The following is a 13,575-nucleotide window of genomic DNA, read 5'->3' on the forward strand; positions in this document are numbered from 1 at the left end:
AAAGGTGAGTTTTTTTCCTGGCTGCTGCAGAAGAAACTGAAGGAGACGCTATAGTGCCACGTGTCACTTCAGCTGCCAACTTGCTCACCAGGAGCTTTTTGCATCTCTTAAGATCTGGGTTAGTTGGAAATAAAGACACAGCATAGGACTTAAACCTAGGATCAAGTACAGTTGCAAAAATGTAGTGATCTGATTTCAAGATTTTAGGCAACCCGTGTATCCTGGCAAAACTAATCAAGGACTTCACTAGCTGATTTTCCAAAAGTCTAATAAGGGGAATCACCTGGCTCTTCACAAGTGGCTACTCCAAAGGGTTTCAGCACCTTGCACAAGACAAAATTGACTCTCCACTGTGCTGGGCTAAAGTACATTCCCCCTCCTTCCCCAAAGTCATGGCTTGTTGTATAGACATGGATGGTGTTTTGCTGTTCCTCCATCCACTGAAGCATATAAAGGGTGGAGTTCCACCTTGTTACCACCTCTTGCTTCAGTTGATGACAGGGCAAATTGAACTGTCCTTGCAGGTGCTGCAATCTCCTGCATGCTGTTCCTGGATGCTAAAAATGTCCCAAAATCTTTTGGGCCTCAGGCAGCATCTCTTGCATGCCCCTGTCATTTAATAAAAAAAACCCTGTGCCACCAAGTTGACCATATGAGCAAAACAGGGGATGTGTTGGAAGTCACTCAGCTGTAATGCTTTCACAATATATGTGGCGTTATCAGAAACCACAAATCCTGAGGAGAGTCCAAGTGGGGTAAGCCATGTTGTTATGACATCCCTCAGTTTTTCTAAGAGGTTGCCAGCGGTATGCCTCTTAGTGAAGCCAGTGATACACAGCGTAGCCTGCCTCTGAATGAGCCGGCGTTGTTGGTTAGATACTGCTTCTACTGATGAAGGCAAATCACCCACCCAGTGACTGTCACAGTCATGTAATCTTTCGTTTGCCCACTACCGCTTGTCCACATATCTGTGATTAAGTGGACAGTGGGTACAATGACATCTTGTAGGGCAATGATTAGATTTTATTTAACGTCCTGGTACAGCCGAGGAATGGCTTTTTGGGTAAGATGGAACTGAGATGGAATTTGCTATTGGGGACACAGGACCTCAATTAACTGTGTAAAACTCACTGCATTAATGGTGGCTATTGGACGCAGATCTAATAGAAGCATAGCAATCATGGCGTCAGTGATCTGCTGTGCGACTGGGTAAGAGCTGTCATACTTACTTCCCCTTGCAAAGGATTGTTTAACAGTCAATGATTTTGTTAAACAACTACTAGCATTTTTCTTGGTCCACTTCTGGGATGAAGATCCAACCACAGCAGCAGGCCTAGCTCTCAACGATTCTTCTGAGGAATCCTGGAAAAAGAATTGGAGTCACCAAGCGTTGACAAATTGGTTGCAGGACTCACAAGAATCCGACGCCAGAATAATGACTTTCGGCCTCGCACCGGGATCTGAGTCTGGTGGGAACAACCGAGCTGCGGCTCGGGTGTGCTCGGATCCCCAGCGATGGAGTGGTTCAGATTCCATAGAATCGGAACTGCTCATCTATACTTTTAGTATTTGATTAAATACAAATTTAAATGCTACAAACCAAAATATTATGGTTTTTATTAATAAGATGTTTTGGAAACACAGTTAATAGCATGATGATAAAAATCAGACAAAATAATAGTTATTAAAGGTTGTTTCTTTAATAACAAAGTACCATCAGTTCTATATATGAATTGTGTTATGTGCAGTAAAATCACCTGTATAATATGAAATTAAGTACATACTTTTGTTTTCCATATATTTATTTAGAATCCGTTTTTAATTTCCATTTAATATTGCAACAAAAGAAAATTAGTAAAATATGCCTATTTATTCACATTAATTTGTTATCCAAAAATACAAGAACTAGATCATGATCATAATTGTCATTTGTCATCCTGGATCTGGTTAGGATTCCATTTCCTCATTGATGTCCCAGATAAATGTGATTGGCAGATCCCTCAACTTCTCTTTAAGTACCTCATCCATCCTCTCACTTTGTGCCACAGTCATCATATTTTTCCAGTCCCCAATAATACCTGCAGAACGAGACACATACCTATTACATACAGTAATACTGTATATTCACTTGTTGGATTAAACTTGTAGATGTGCAATTAGGATACAGAGGCAGGTTGCTGGGAATACATACAATATGCTGGCAGAAAGGATGCCGGTGGTCATTTAAACAACAATGGCATCCTAATGCAGAGAATCCCGACAGGGGTCAGGTAAGTCGAGATTCTGGTGTCAGTATTTCGACTGTCAGGATCCCGAATGCCGGTTGCTGCTCAGTGCTTTATTAACTAAGGAGCTGGATACATAATACAGAGACCAGTAGCATTAGTGATAGTGATACAATCTTGGACTTGGGAGAAATTGCAGAATTTCGCTTTCTCACTTAGGGGTCTATTTACTAAGCCTTGGATGGAGATACAGTGCACGGAGATAAAGTACCAACCAATCAGTGTCTAACCGCCATGTCACAAGCTGGGTTTAAAAAATGACAGGAGCTGGTTGGCTGGTACTTTATGTCCATGCACTTTATATCCATCCAAGGCTTATTAAATAGACCCAATAGTTACATATTTAAAGCGTATATTGGGGATTACTTTTTTTCTCCCATTCTCCCAGCTTTAATCCTACTCTTTGTTTCTATATCGATTGCTTTTGATACTGAATTCAATGGTACATAACAACATAAACAAATACAAAAGTTCATTTATTTCAGTAATTCAACTTAAAAGGTGAAACTAATATATTATATACAGATGGATTCTCCGTTATCTTTGCCTGCCTAGTGCATTCCCGGTGTGACTAGGTGATCAGTCCACCTAGTCACGCTGGGAGTGCACAGAGACGCTTCCACTCAGAGCGTATCTGTCCAGGCGCGCGGACGGAGACACTCTCCATTCAAGTGAATGGGGCGCATCTCCATCCGTCCAGACGTAGACGCTCACAGTGACTAGGTGCACCTAGTCACACCCAGACCAAGAAAAAGGAGGCTCCATCTGTAGACTCATTACATGCAAAGTGAGATATTTCAAGCCTTTATTTGTTATAATTTTGATGATTGCGTCTTACAGCTTAAGAAAACCCCAAATCCAAAATCTCTGAAAATTTGAATATTACATAAATCAATAAAAAAGGATTTTAAATACAGAAATGTCGGCCCTATAAAAAGTATAATCATGCATATGTACTCAGTACTTGGTTTGGGCCCCTTTTGCATGAATTAGTTCCTCAATGCGGTGAGGCATGGGTTCTATCAGCCTGTGGCACTGCTGAGGTGTTATAGATGACCAGGATGCTACAATAGCGGCCTTCAGCTCTTCTGCATTGTTCGGTCTAATGTCTTTCATTTTTTCTTGGCATTTCCCCATAGATTCTCTTTTTTCTTTAGCCTAGATAAGACGCTTTTGACGTTGTTTGTTGTTCAGGAGCAGTTTGACAAGAGGAATATGACATTTGAAGCCCATGCCCAGGATCCGTCTGTGTGGGGTGGCTCTTGATGCACTAACTCCAGCCTCATTCCACTCCTTGTGAAGCTCCCCCATACTTTTGAATGACCTTTTGCTGACAAGAAAAAAAAACTGGTCTGTTGTTCAGTGGTCCAAAGTCCTCTTTTCTGATGAGAGCAAATTTTGCATCTCATTTGGAAACCAAGGTCCCAGAGTACGGAGGAAGAATGGAGAGGCACACAATCCAAGATGCTTGAAGACCAGTGTGAAGTTTCCACAGTCTGTATTGATTTGGGCAGCCATGTTGTCTGCTAGTGTTGGTCCACTGTGCTTTATTAAGTCCAGAGTCAACGCAGCCGTCTACCAGGACATTTTAGAGCACTTCATGCTCCCTTCAGCTGACAAGCTTTATGGAGATGCTGATTTCATTTTCCAGCAGGACTTGGTACCCGCCCACACTGCCAAAAGTACCAAAACCTGGTTCAATGACCATGGGATTACTATGCTGGATTTGCCAGCAAACTCGCCTGACCTGAACCCCATAGAGAATCTATGGGGCATTGCCAAGAGAAAGATGAGGGACATGAGACTGAACAATGCAGAAGAGCTGAAGTCCGCTATTGAATCATCCTGGTCTTTCATAACACCTCAGCAGTGCCACAGGCTGATAGAATCCATGCCACACCACATTGAGGCAGTAATTCATGCAAAAGGGGCCCAAACCAAGTACTGAGTACATATGCATGATTATACTTTTCAGAGGGCTGACATTTCTGTATTTAAAATCCCTTTTTTATTGATTTTATATAATATTCAAATTTTCCGAGATTTTGGATTTGGGGTTATCTTAAACTGTAAGCCACAATCATCAAAATTATATCAAATAAAGGCTTGAAATATCTAATTTTGCATGTAATGAGTCTATATAATATATTAAATTCACCTTTCAAGTTGAATTACTGAAATAAATTAACTTCTGCATGATATTCTAATTTCACCTGTAATAAATATGCCCACATATATTCATTTTAGCAATATTATGCACTGCTCTTCTGCTCCACAGGAGGTTTCTGTCCTCCCTGAGCTCGCCGTGGGACACCTGCGTTACGGTTTGATGGGTGTACCGCCCCAGGCAAACTCCCCACCTGCCACAGTACACAGAGTGGGGACAGCTGTGGGGCAATATTAATGTCATATATAAATTAGAGATGAGCGGGTTCGGTTCCTCGGAATCCAAACCCGCCCGAACTTCAGTTTTTTTTACACGGGTCCGAGCGACTCGGATCTTCCCGCCTTGCTCGGTTAACCCGAGCGCGCCCGAACGTCATCATCACGCTGTCGGATTCTCGCGAGGCTCGGATTCTATCGCGAGACTCGGATTCTATATAAGGAGCCGCGCGTCGCCGCCATTTTTCACACGTGCATTGAGATTCATAGGGAGAGGACGTGTCTGGCGTCCTCTCCGTTTATAGAGATTCGAGAAGAGAGTGAGACAGAGAGAGACACAGTAGTAATTTGGGGAGCATTAGGAGGAGTACTACTACTACTAGTACTTGCTGAAGTGATAGAGAGAGATAGTGTGACTGTATTATCTGACTTGTGGGGGAGACACTGACAGTGGGGAGCAGTTAGAGTCTGAGAGCAGGACTCAGGACTACATATAACATACAGTGCACACTTTTGCAGCCAGAGTGCCAGCCACACTGCCATTGTTTGTGACCACACTGACCACCAGTATAATATATATTGTGATTGTCTGCTTAGGACTCAGGAGTACTACTTGCAAGTTGCTGATAGTGTGACCAGTGACCTGACCACCAGTTTAATAATCACCACCAGTTTATGAGTTTAATATATATTATATATATATATATATATAATTGTATATAATATATATATAATATTGTATACCACCTAGCACCTACCCGTGTTTTTTTTTTTTTCTTTCTTCTTTATACATACTACTATAGTAGCTTACTGTAGCAGTCTGCGGTGCTGCTGAGCTGACAGTGTCCAGCAGGTCCGTCATCAGTCATTACATAATAAATATATAATATATACCTGTCCGGCTGCAGTACTAGTGATATTATATATACATATATATTGATTTCATCTCATTATCATCCAGTCTATATTATCAGCAGACACAGTACGTTAGTCCACGGCTGTAGCTACCTCTGTGTCGGCACTCGGCAGTCCATCCATAATTGTATACCACCTACCCGTGGTTGTTTTTTTTTTCTTTCTTCTTTATACATACTACTATAGTAGCTTACTGTAGCAGTCTGCGGTGCTGCTGAGCTGACAGTGTCCAGCAGGTCCGTCATCAGTCATTACATAATAAATATATAATATATACCTGTCCGGCTGCAGTACTAGTGATATTATATATACATATATATTGATTTCATCTCATTATCATCCAGTCTATATTATCAGCAGACACAGTACGTTAGTCCACGGCTGTAGCTACCTCTGTGTCGGCACTCGGCAGTCCATCCATAATTGTATACCACCTACCCGTGGTTGTTGTTTTTTTATTTCTTCTTTATACATACTACTATAGTAGCTTACTGTAGCAGTCTGCGGTGCTGCTGAGCTGACAGTGTCCAGCAGGTCCGTCATCAGTCATTACATAATAAATATATAATATATACCTGTCCGGCTGCAGTACTAGTGATATTATATATACATATATATTGATTTCATCTCATTATCATCCAGTCTATATTATCAGCAGACACAGTACGTTAGTCCACGGCTGTAGCTACCTCTGTGTCGGCACTCGGCAGTCCATCCATAATTGTATACCACCTACCCGTGGTTGTTTTTTTTTTCTTTCTTCTTTATACATACTACTATAGTAGCTTACTGTAGCAGTCTGCGGTGCTGCTGAGCTGACAGTGTCCAGCAGGTCCGTCATCAGTCATTACATAATAAATATATAATATATACCTGTCCGGCTGCAGTACTAGTGATATTATATATACATATATATTGATTTCATCTCATTATCATCCAGTCTATATTATCAGCAGACACAGTACGTTAGTCCACGGCTGTAGCTACCTCTGTGTCGGCACTCGGCAGTCCATCCATAATTGTATACCACCTACCCGTGGTTGTTTTTTTTTTCTTTCTTCTTTATACATACTACTATAGTAGCTTACTGTAGCAGTCTGCGGTGCTGCTGAGCTGACAGTGTCCAGCAGGTCCGTCATCAGTCATTACATAATAAATATATAATATATACCTGTCCGGCTGCAGTACTAGTGATATTATATATACATATATATTGATTTCATCTCATTATCATCCAGTCTATATTAGCAGCAGACACAGTACGGTAGTCCACGGCTGTAGCTACCTCTGTGTCGGCACTCGGCAGTCCATCCATAATTGTATACCACCTACCCGTGGTTGTTTTTTTTTTCTTTCTTCTTTATACATACTACTATAGTAGCTTACTGTAGCAGTCTGCGGTGCTGCTGAGCTGACAGTGTCCAGCAGGTCCGTCATCAGTCATTACATAATAAATATATAATATATACCTGTCCGGCTGCAGTACTAGTGATATTATATATACATATATATTGATTTCACCTCATTATCATCCAGTCTATATTATTAGCAGACACAGTACGTTAGTCCACGGCTGTAGCTACCTCTGTGTCGGCACTCGGCAGTCCATCCATAATTGTATACCACCTACCCGTGGTTGTTTTTTTTTTCTTTCTTCTTTATACATACTACTATAGTAGCTTACTGTAGCAGTCTGCGGTGCTGCTGAGCTGACAGTGTCCAGCAGGTCCGTCATCAGTCATTACATAATAAATATATAATATATACCTGTCCGGCTGCAGTACTAGTGATATTATATATACATATATATTGATTTCATCTCATTATCATCCAGTCTATATTATCAGCAGACACAGTACGTTAGTCCACGGCTGTAGCTACCTCTGTGTCGGCACTCGGCAGTCCATCCATAATTGTATACCACCTACCCGTGGTTGTTTTTTTTTTTTTTTCTTCTTTATACATACTACTATAGTAGCTTACTGTAGCAGTCTGCGGTGCTGCTGAGCTGACAGTGTCCAGCAGGTCCGTCATCAGTCATTACATAATAAATATATAATATATACCTGTCCGGCTGCAGTACTAGTGATATTATATATACATATATATTGATTTCATCTCATTATCATCCAGTCTATATTATCAGCAGACACAGTACGTTAGTCCACGGCTGTAGCTACCTCTGTGTCGGCACTCGGCAGTCCATCCATAATTGTATACCACCTACCCGTGGTTGTTTTTTTTTTTTTCTTCTTTATACATACTACTATAGTAGCTTACTGTAGCAGTCTGCGGTGCTGCTGAGCTGACAGTGTCCAGCAGGTCCGTCATCAGTCATTACATAATAAATATATAATATATACCTGTCCGGCTGCAGTACTAGTGATATTATATATACATATATATTGATTTCATCTCATTATCATCCAGTCTATATTAGCAGCAGACACAGTACGGTAGTCCACGGCTGTAGCTACCTCTGTGTCGGCACTCGGCAGTCCATCCATAATTGTATACCACCTACCCGTGGTTGTTTTTTTCTTTCTTTCTTCTTTATACATACTACTATAGTAGCTTACTGTAGCATCTGCGGTGCTGCTGAGCTGACAGTGTCCAGCAGGTCCGTCATCAGTCATTACATAATAAATATATAATATATACCTGTCCGGCTGCAGTACTAGTGATATTATATATACATATATATTGATTTCATCTCATTATCATCCAGTCTATATTATCAGCAGACACAGTACGTTAGTCCACTGCTGTAGCTACCTCTGTGTCGGCACTCGGCAGTCCATCCATAATTGTATACCACCTACCCGTGGTTGTTGTTTTTTTCTTTCTTCTTTATACATACTACTATAGTAGCTTACTGTAGCAGTCTGCGGTGCTGCTGAGCTGACAGTGTCCAGCAGGTCCGTCATCAGTCATTACATAATAAATATATAATATATACCTGTCCGGCTGCAGTACTAGTGATATTATATATACATATATATTGATTTCATCTCATTATCATCCAGTCTATATTATCAGCAGACACAGTACGTTAGTCCACGGCTGTAGCTACCTCTGTGTCGGCACTCGGCAGTCCATCCATAATTGTATACCACCTACCCGTGGTTGTTTTTTTTTTCTTTCTTCTTTATACATACTACTATAGTAGCTTACTGTAGCAGTCTGCGGTGCTGCTGAGCTGACAGTGTCCAGCAGGTCCGTCATCAGTCATTACATAATAAATATATAATATATACCTGTCCGGCTGCAGTACTAGTGATATTATATATACATATATATTGATTTCATCTCATTATCATCCAGTCTATATTATCAGCAGACACAGTACGTTAGTCCACGGCTGTAGCTACCTCTGTGTCGGCACTCGGCAGTCCATCCATAATTGTATACCACCTACCCGTGGTTGTTTTTTTTTTCTTTCTTCTTTATACATACTACTATAGTAGCTTACTGTAGCAGTCTGCGGTGCTGCTGAGCTGACAGTGTCCAGCAGGTCCGTCATCAGTCATTACATAATAAATATATAATATATACCTGTCCGGCTGCAGTACTAGTGATATTATATATACATATATACTGATTTCATCTCATTATCATCCAGTCTATATTAGCAGCAGACACAGTACGGTAGTCCACGGCTGTAGCTACCTCTGTGTCGGCACTCGGCAGTCCAACCATAAGTATACTAGTATCCATCCATCTCCATTGTTTACCTGAGGTGCCTTTTAGTTGTGCCTATTAAAATATGGAGAACAAAAATGTTGAGGTTCCAAAATTAGGGAAAGATCAAGATCCACTTCCACCTCGTGCTGAAGCTGCTGCCACTAGTCATGGCCGAGACGATGAAATGCCAGCAACGTCGTCTGCCAAGGCCGATGCCCAATGTCATAGTACAGAGCATGTAAAATCCAAAACACCAAATATCAGTAAAAAAAAAACTCCAAAACCTAAAATAAAATTGTCGGAGGAGAAGCGTAAACTTGCCAATATGCCATTTACCACACGGAGTGGCAAGGAACGGCTGAGGCCCTGGCCTATGTTCATGGCTAGTGGTTCAGCTTCACAGGATGGAAGCACTCAGCCTCTCGCTAGAAAAATGAAAAGACTCAAGCTGGCAAAAGCACCGCAAAGAACTGTGCGTTCTTCAAAATCCCAAATCCACAAGGAGAGTCCAATTGTGTCGGTTGCGATGCCTGACCTTCCCAACACTGGACATGAAGAGCATGCGCCTTCCACCATTTGCACGCCCCCTGCAAGTGCTGGAAGGAGCACCCGCAGTCCAGTTCCTGATAGTCAGATTGAAGATGTCAGTGTTGAAGTACACCAGGATGAGGAGGATATGGGTGTTGCTGGCGCTGGGGAGGAAATTGACCAGGAGGATTCTGATGGTGAGGTGGTTTGTTTAAGTCAGGCACCCGGGGAGACACCTGTTGTCCGTGGGAGGAATATGGCCATTGACATGCCTGGTGAAAATACCAAAAAAATCAGCTCTTCGGTGTGGAAGTATTTCAACAGAAATGCGGACAACAGGTGTCAAGCCGTGTGTTGCCTTTGTCAAGCTGTAATAAGTAGGGGTAAGGACGTTAACCACCTCGGAACATCCTCCCTTATACGTCACCTGCAGCGCATTCATAATAAGTCAGTGACAAGTTCAAAAACTTTGGGTGACAGCGGAAGCAGTCCACTGACCAGTAAATCCCTTCCTCTTGTAACCAAGCTCACGCAAACCACCCCACCAACTCCCTCAGTGTCAATTTCCTCCTTACCCAGGAATGCCAATAGTCCTGCAGGCCATGTCACTGGCAATTATGACCAGTCCTCTCCTGCCTGGGATTCCTCCGATGCATCCTTGAGTGTAATGCCTACTGCTGCTGGCGCTGCTGTTGTTGCTGCTGGGAGTCGATCGTCATCCCAGAGGGGAAGTCGTAAGCCCACTTGTACTACTTCCAGTAAGCAATTGACTGTCCAACAGTCCTTTGCGAGGAAGATGAAATATCACAGCAGTCATCCTGCTGCAAAGCGGATAACTGAGGCCTTGACAACTATGTTGGTGTTAGACGTGCGTCCGGTATCCGCCGTTAGTTCACAGGGAACTAGACAATTTATTGAGGCAGTGTGCCCCCGTTACCAAATACCATCTAGGTTCCACTTCTCTAGGCAGGCGATACCGAGAATGTACACGGACATCAGAAAAAGACTCACCAGTGTCCTAAAAAATGCAGTTGTACCCAATGTCCACTTAACCACGGACATGTGGACAAGTGGAGCAGGGCAGGGTCAGGACTATATGACTGTGACAGCCCACTGGGTAGATGTATGGACTCCCGCCGCAAGAACAGCAGCGGCGGCACCAGTAGCAGCATCTCGCAAACGCCAACTCTTTCCTAGGCAGGCTACGCTTTGTATCACCGCTTTCCAGAATACGCACACAGCTGAAAACCTCTTACGGCAACTGAGGAAGATCATCGCGGAATGGCTTACCCCAATTGGACTCTCCTGTGGATTTGTGGCATCGGACAACGCCAGCAATATTGTGTGTGCATTAAATATGGGCAAATTCCAGCACGTCCCATGTTTTGCACATACCTTGAATTTGGTGGTGCAGAATTTTTTAAAAAACGACAGGGGTGTGCAAGAGATGCTGTCGGTGGCCAGAAGAATTGCGGGACACTTTCGGTGTACAGGCACCACGTACAGAAGACTGGAGCACCACCAAAAACAACTGAACCTGCCCTGCCATCATCTGAAGCAAGAAGTGGTAACGAGGTGGAATTCAACCCTCTATATGCTTCAGAGGTTGGAGGAGCAGCAAAAGGCCATTCAAGCCTATACAATTCAGCACGATATAGGAGGTGGAATGCACCTGTCTCAAGCGCAGTGGAGAATGATTTCAACATTGTGCAAGGTTCTGATGCCCTTTGAACTTGCCACACGTGAAGTCAGTTCAGACACTGCCAGCCTGAGTCAGGTCATTCCCCTCATCAGGCTTTTGCAGAAGAAGCTGGAGACATTGAAGGAGGAGCTAACACAGAGCGATTCCGCTAGGCATGTGGGACTTGTGGATGGAGCCCTTAATTCGCTTAACAAGGATTCACGGGTGGTCAATCTGTTGAAATCAGAGCACTACATTTTGGCCACCATGCTCGATCCTAGATTTAAAGCCTACCTTGGATCTCTCTTTCCGGCAGACACAAGTCTGCTGGGGTTCAAAGACCTGCTGGTGAGAAAATTGTCAAGTCAAGCGGAACGCGACCTGTCAACATCTCCTCCTTCACATTCTCCCGCAACTGGGGGTGCGAGGAAAAGGCTCAGAATTCCGAGCCCTCCCGCTGGCGGTGATGCAGGGCAGTCTGGAGCGACTGCTGATGCTGACATCTGGTCCGGACTGAAGGACCTGACAACGATTACGGACATGTCGTCTACTGTCACTGCATATGATTCTCTCACCATTGAAAGAATGGTGGAGGATTATATGAGTGACCGCATCCAAGTAGGCACGTCACACAGTCCGTACTTATACTGGCAGGAAAAAGAGGCAATTTGGAGGCCCTTGCACAAACTGGCTTTATTCTACCTAAGTTGCCCTCCCACAAGTGTGTACTCCGAAAGAGTGTTTAGTGCCGCCGCTCACCTTGTCAGCAATCGGCGGACGAGGTTACATCCAGAAAATGTGGAGAAGATGATGTTCATTAAAATGAATTATAATCAATTCCTCCGTGGAGACATTGACCAGCAGCAATTGCCTCCACAAAGTACACAGGGAGCTGAGATGGTGGATTCCAGTGGGGACGAATTGATAATCTGTGAGGAGGGGGATGTACACGGTGATGTATCGGAGGATGATGATGAGGTGGACATCTTGCCTCTGTAGAGCCAGTTTGTGCAAGGAGAGATTAATTGCTTCTTTTTAGGTGGGGGTCCAAACAAACCCGTCATTTCAGTCACAGTCGTGTGGCAGACCCTGTCACTGAAATGATGGGTTGGTTAAAGTGTGCATGTCCTGTTTATACAACATAAGGGTGGGTGGGAGGGCCCAAGGACAATTCCATCTTGCACCTCTTTTTTCTTTAATTTTTCTTTGCATCATGTGCTGTTTGGGAAGTATTTTTTGGAAGGGCCATCCTGCGTGACACTGCAGTGACACTCCTAGATGGGCCCGGTGTTTGTGTCGGCCACTAGGGTCGCTTATCTTACTCACACAGCTACCTCATTGCGCCTCTTTTTTTCTTTGCATCATGTGCTGTTTGGGGAGGGTTTTTTGGAAGGGCCATCCTGCGTGACACTGCAGTGCCACTCCTAGATGGGCCCGGTGTTTGTGTCGGCCACTAGGGTCGCTTATCTTACTCACACAGCTACCTCATTGCGCCTCTTTTTTTCTTTGCGTCATGTGCTGTTTGGGGAGGGTTTTTTGGAAGGGCCATCCTGCGTGACACTGCAGTGCCACTCCTAGATGGGCCAGGTGTTTGTGTCGGCCACTAGGGTCGCTTATCTTACTCACACAGCTAACTCATTGCGCCTCTTTTTTTCTTTGCATCATGTGCTGTTTGGGGAGGGTTTTTTGGAAGGGACATCCTGCGTGACACTGCAGTGCCACTCCTAGATGGGCCCGGTGTTTGTGTCGGCCACTAGGGTCGCTTATCTTACTCACACAGCTACCTCATTGCGCCTCTTTTTTTCTTTGCGTCATGTGCTGTTTGGGGAGGGTTTTTTGGAAGGGACATCCTGCGTGACACTGCAGTGCCACTCCTAGATGGGCCCGGTGTTTGTGTCGGCCACTAGGGTCGCTTATCTTACTCACACAGCTACCTCATTGCGCCTCTTTTTTTCTTTGCGTCATGTGCTGTTTGGGGAGGGTTTTTTGGAAGGGACATCCTGCGTGACACTGCAGTGCCACTCCTAGATGGGCCCGGTGTTTGTGTCGGCCACTAGGGTCGCTTATCTTACTCACACAGCTACCTCATTGCGCCTCTTT

General features: G+C 43.7%; 1 protein-coding gene across 1 annotated transcript in view; it reads right to left on the minus strand.

The window, feature by feature from the left end:
• Positions 1 to 1,719: 1,719 nt before the first annotated feature.
• The window catches only part of LOC134910939 (amine sulfotransferase-like), a 146,644-nt gene continuing 134,788 nt past the window's right edge, over positions 1,720 to 13,575 (minus strand). Inside the window, exon 5 of the mRNA XM_063919331.1 lies at positions 1,720 to 2,078. Coding sequence (XP_063775401.1) covers positions 1,948 to 2,078 — 131 coding nt within the window. The 3' untranslated portion in view covers positions 1,720 to 1,947. The remainder of the gene's footprint in view (positions 2,079 to 13,575) is intronic.

Source organism: Pseudophryne corroboree, chromosome 4 (genome assembly GCF_028390025.1).
Source record: "Pseudophryne corroboree isolate aPseCor3 chromosome 4, aPseCor3.hap2, whole genome shotgun sequence".
NCBI classification, from domain to species: domain Eukaryota; kingdom Metazoa; phylum Chordata; class Amphibia; order Anura; family Myobatrachidae; genus Pseudophryne; species Pseudophryne corroboree.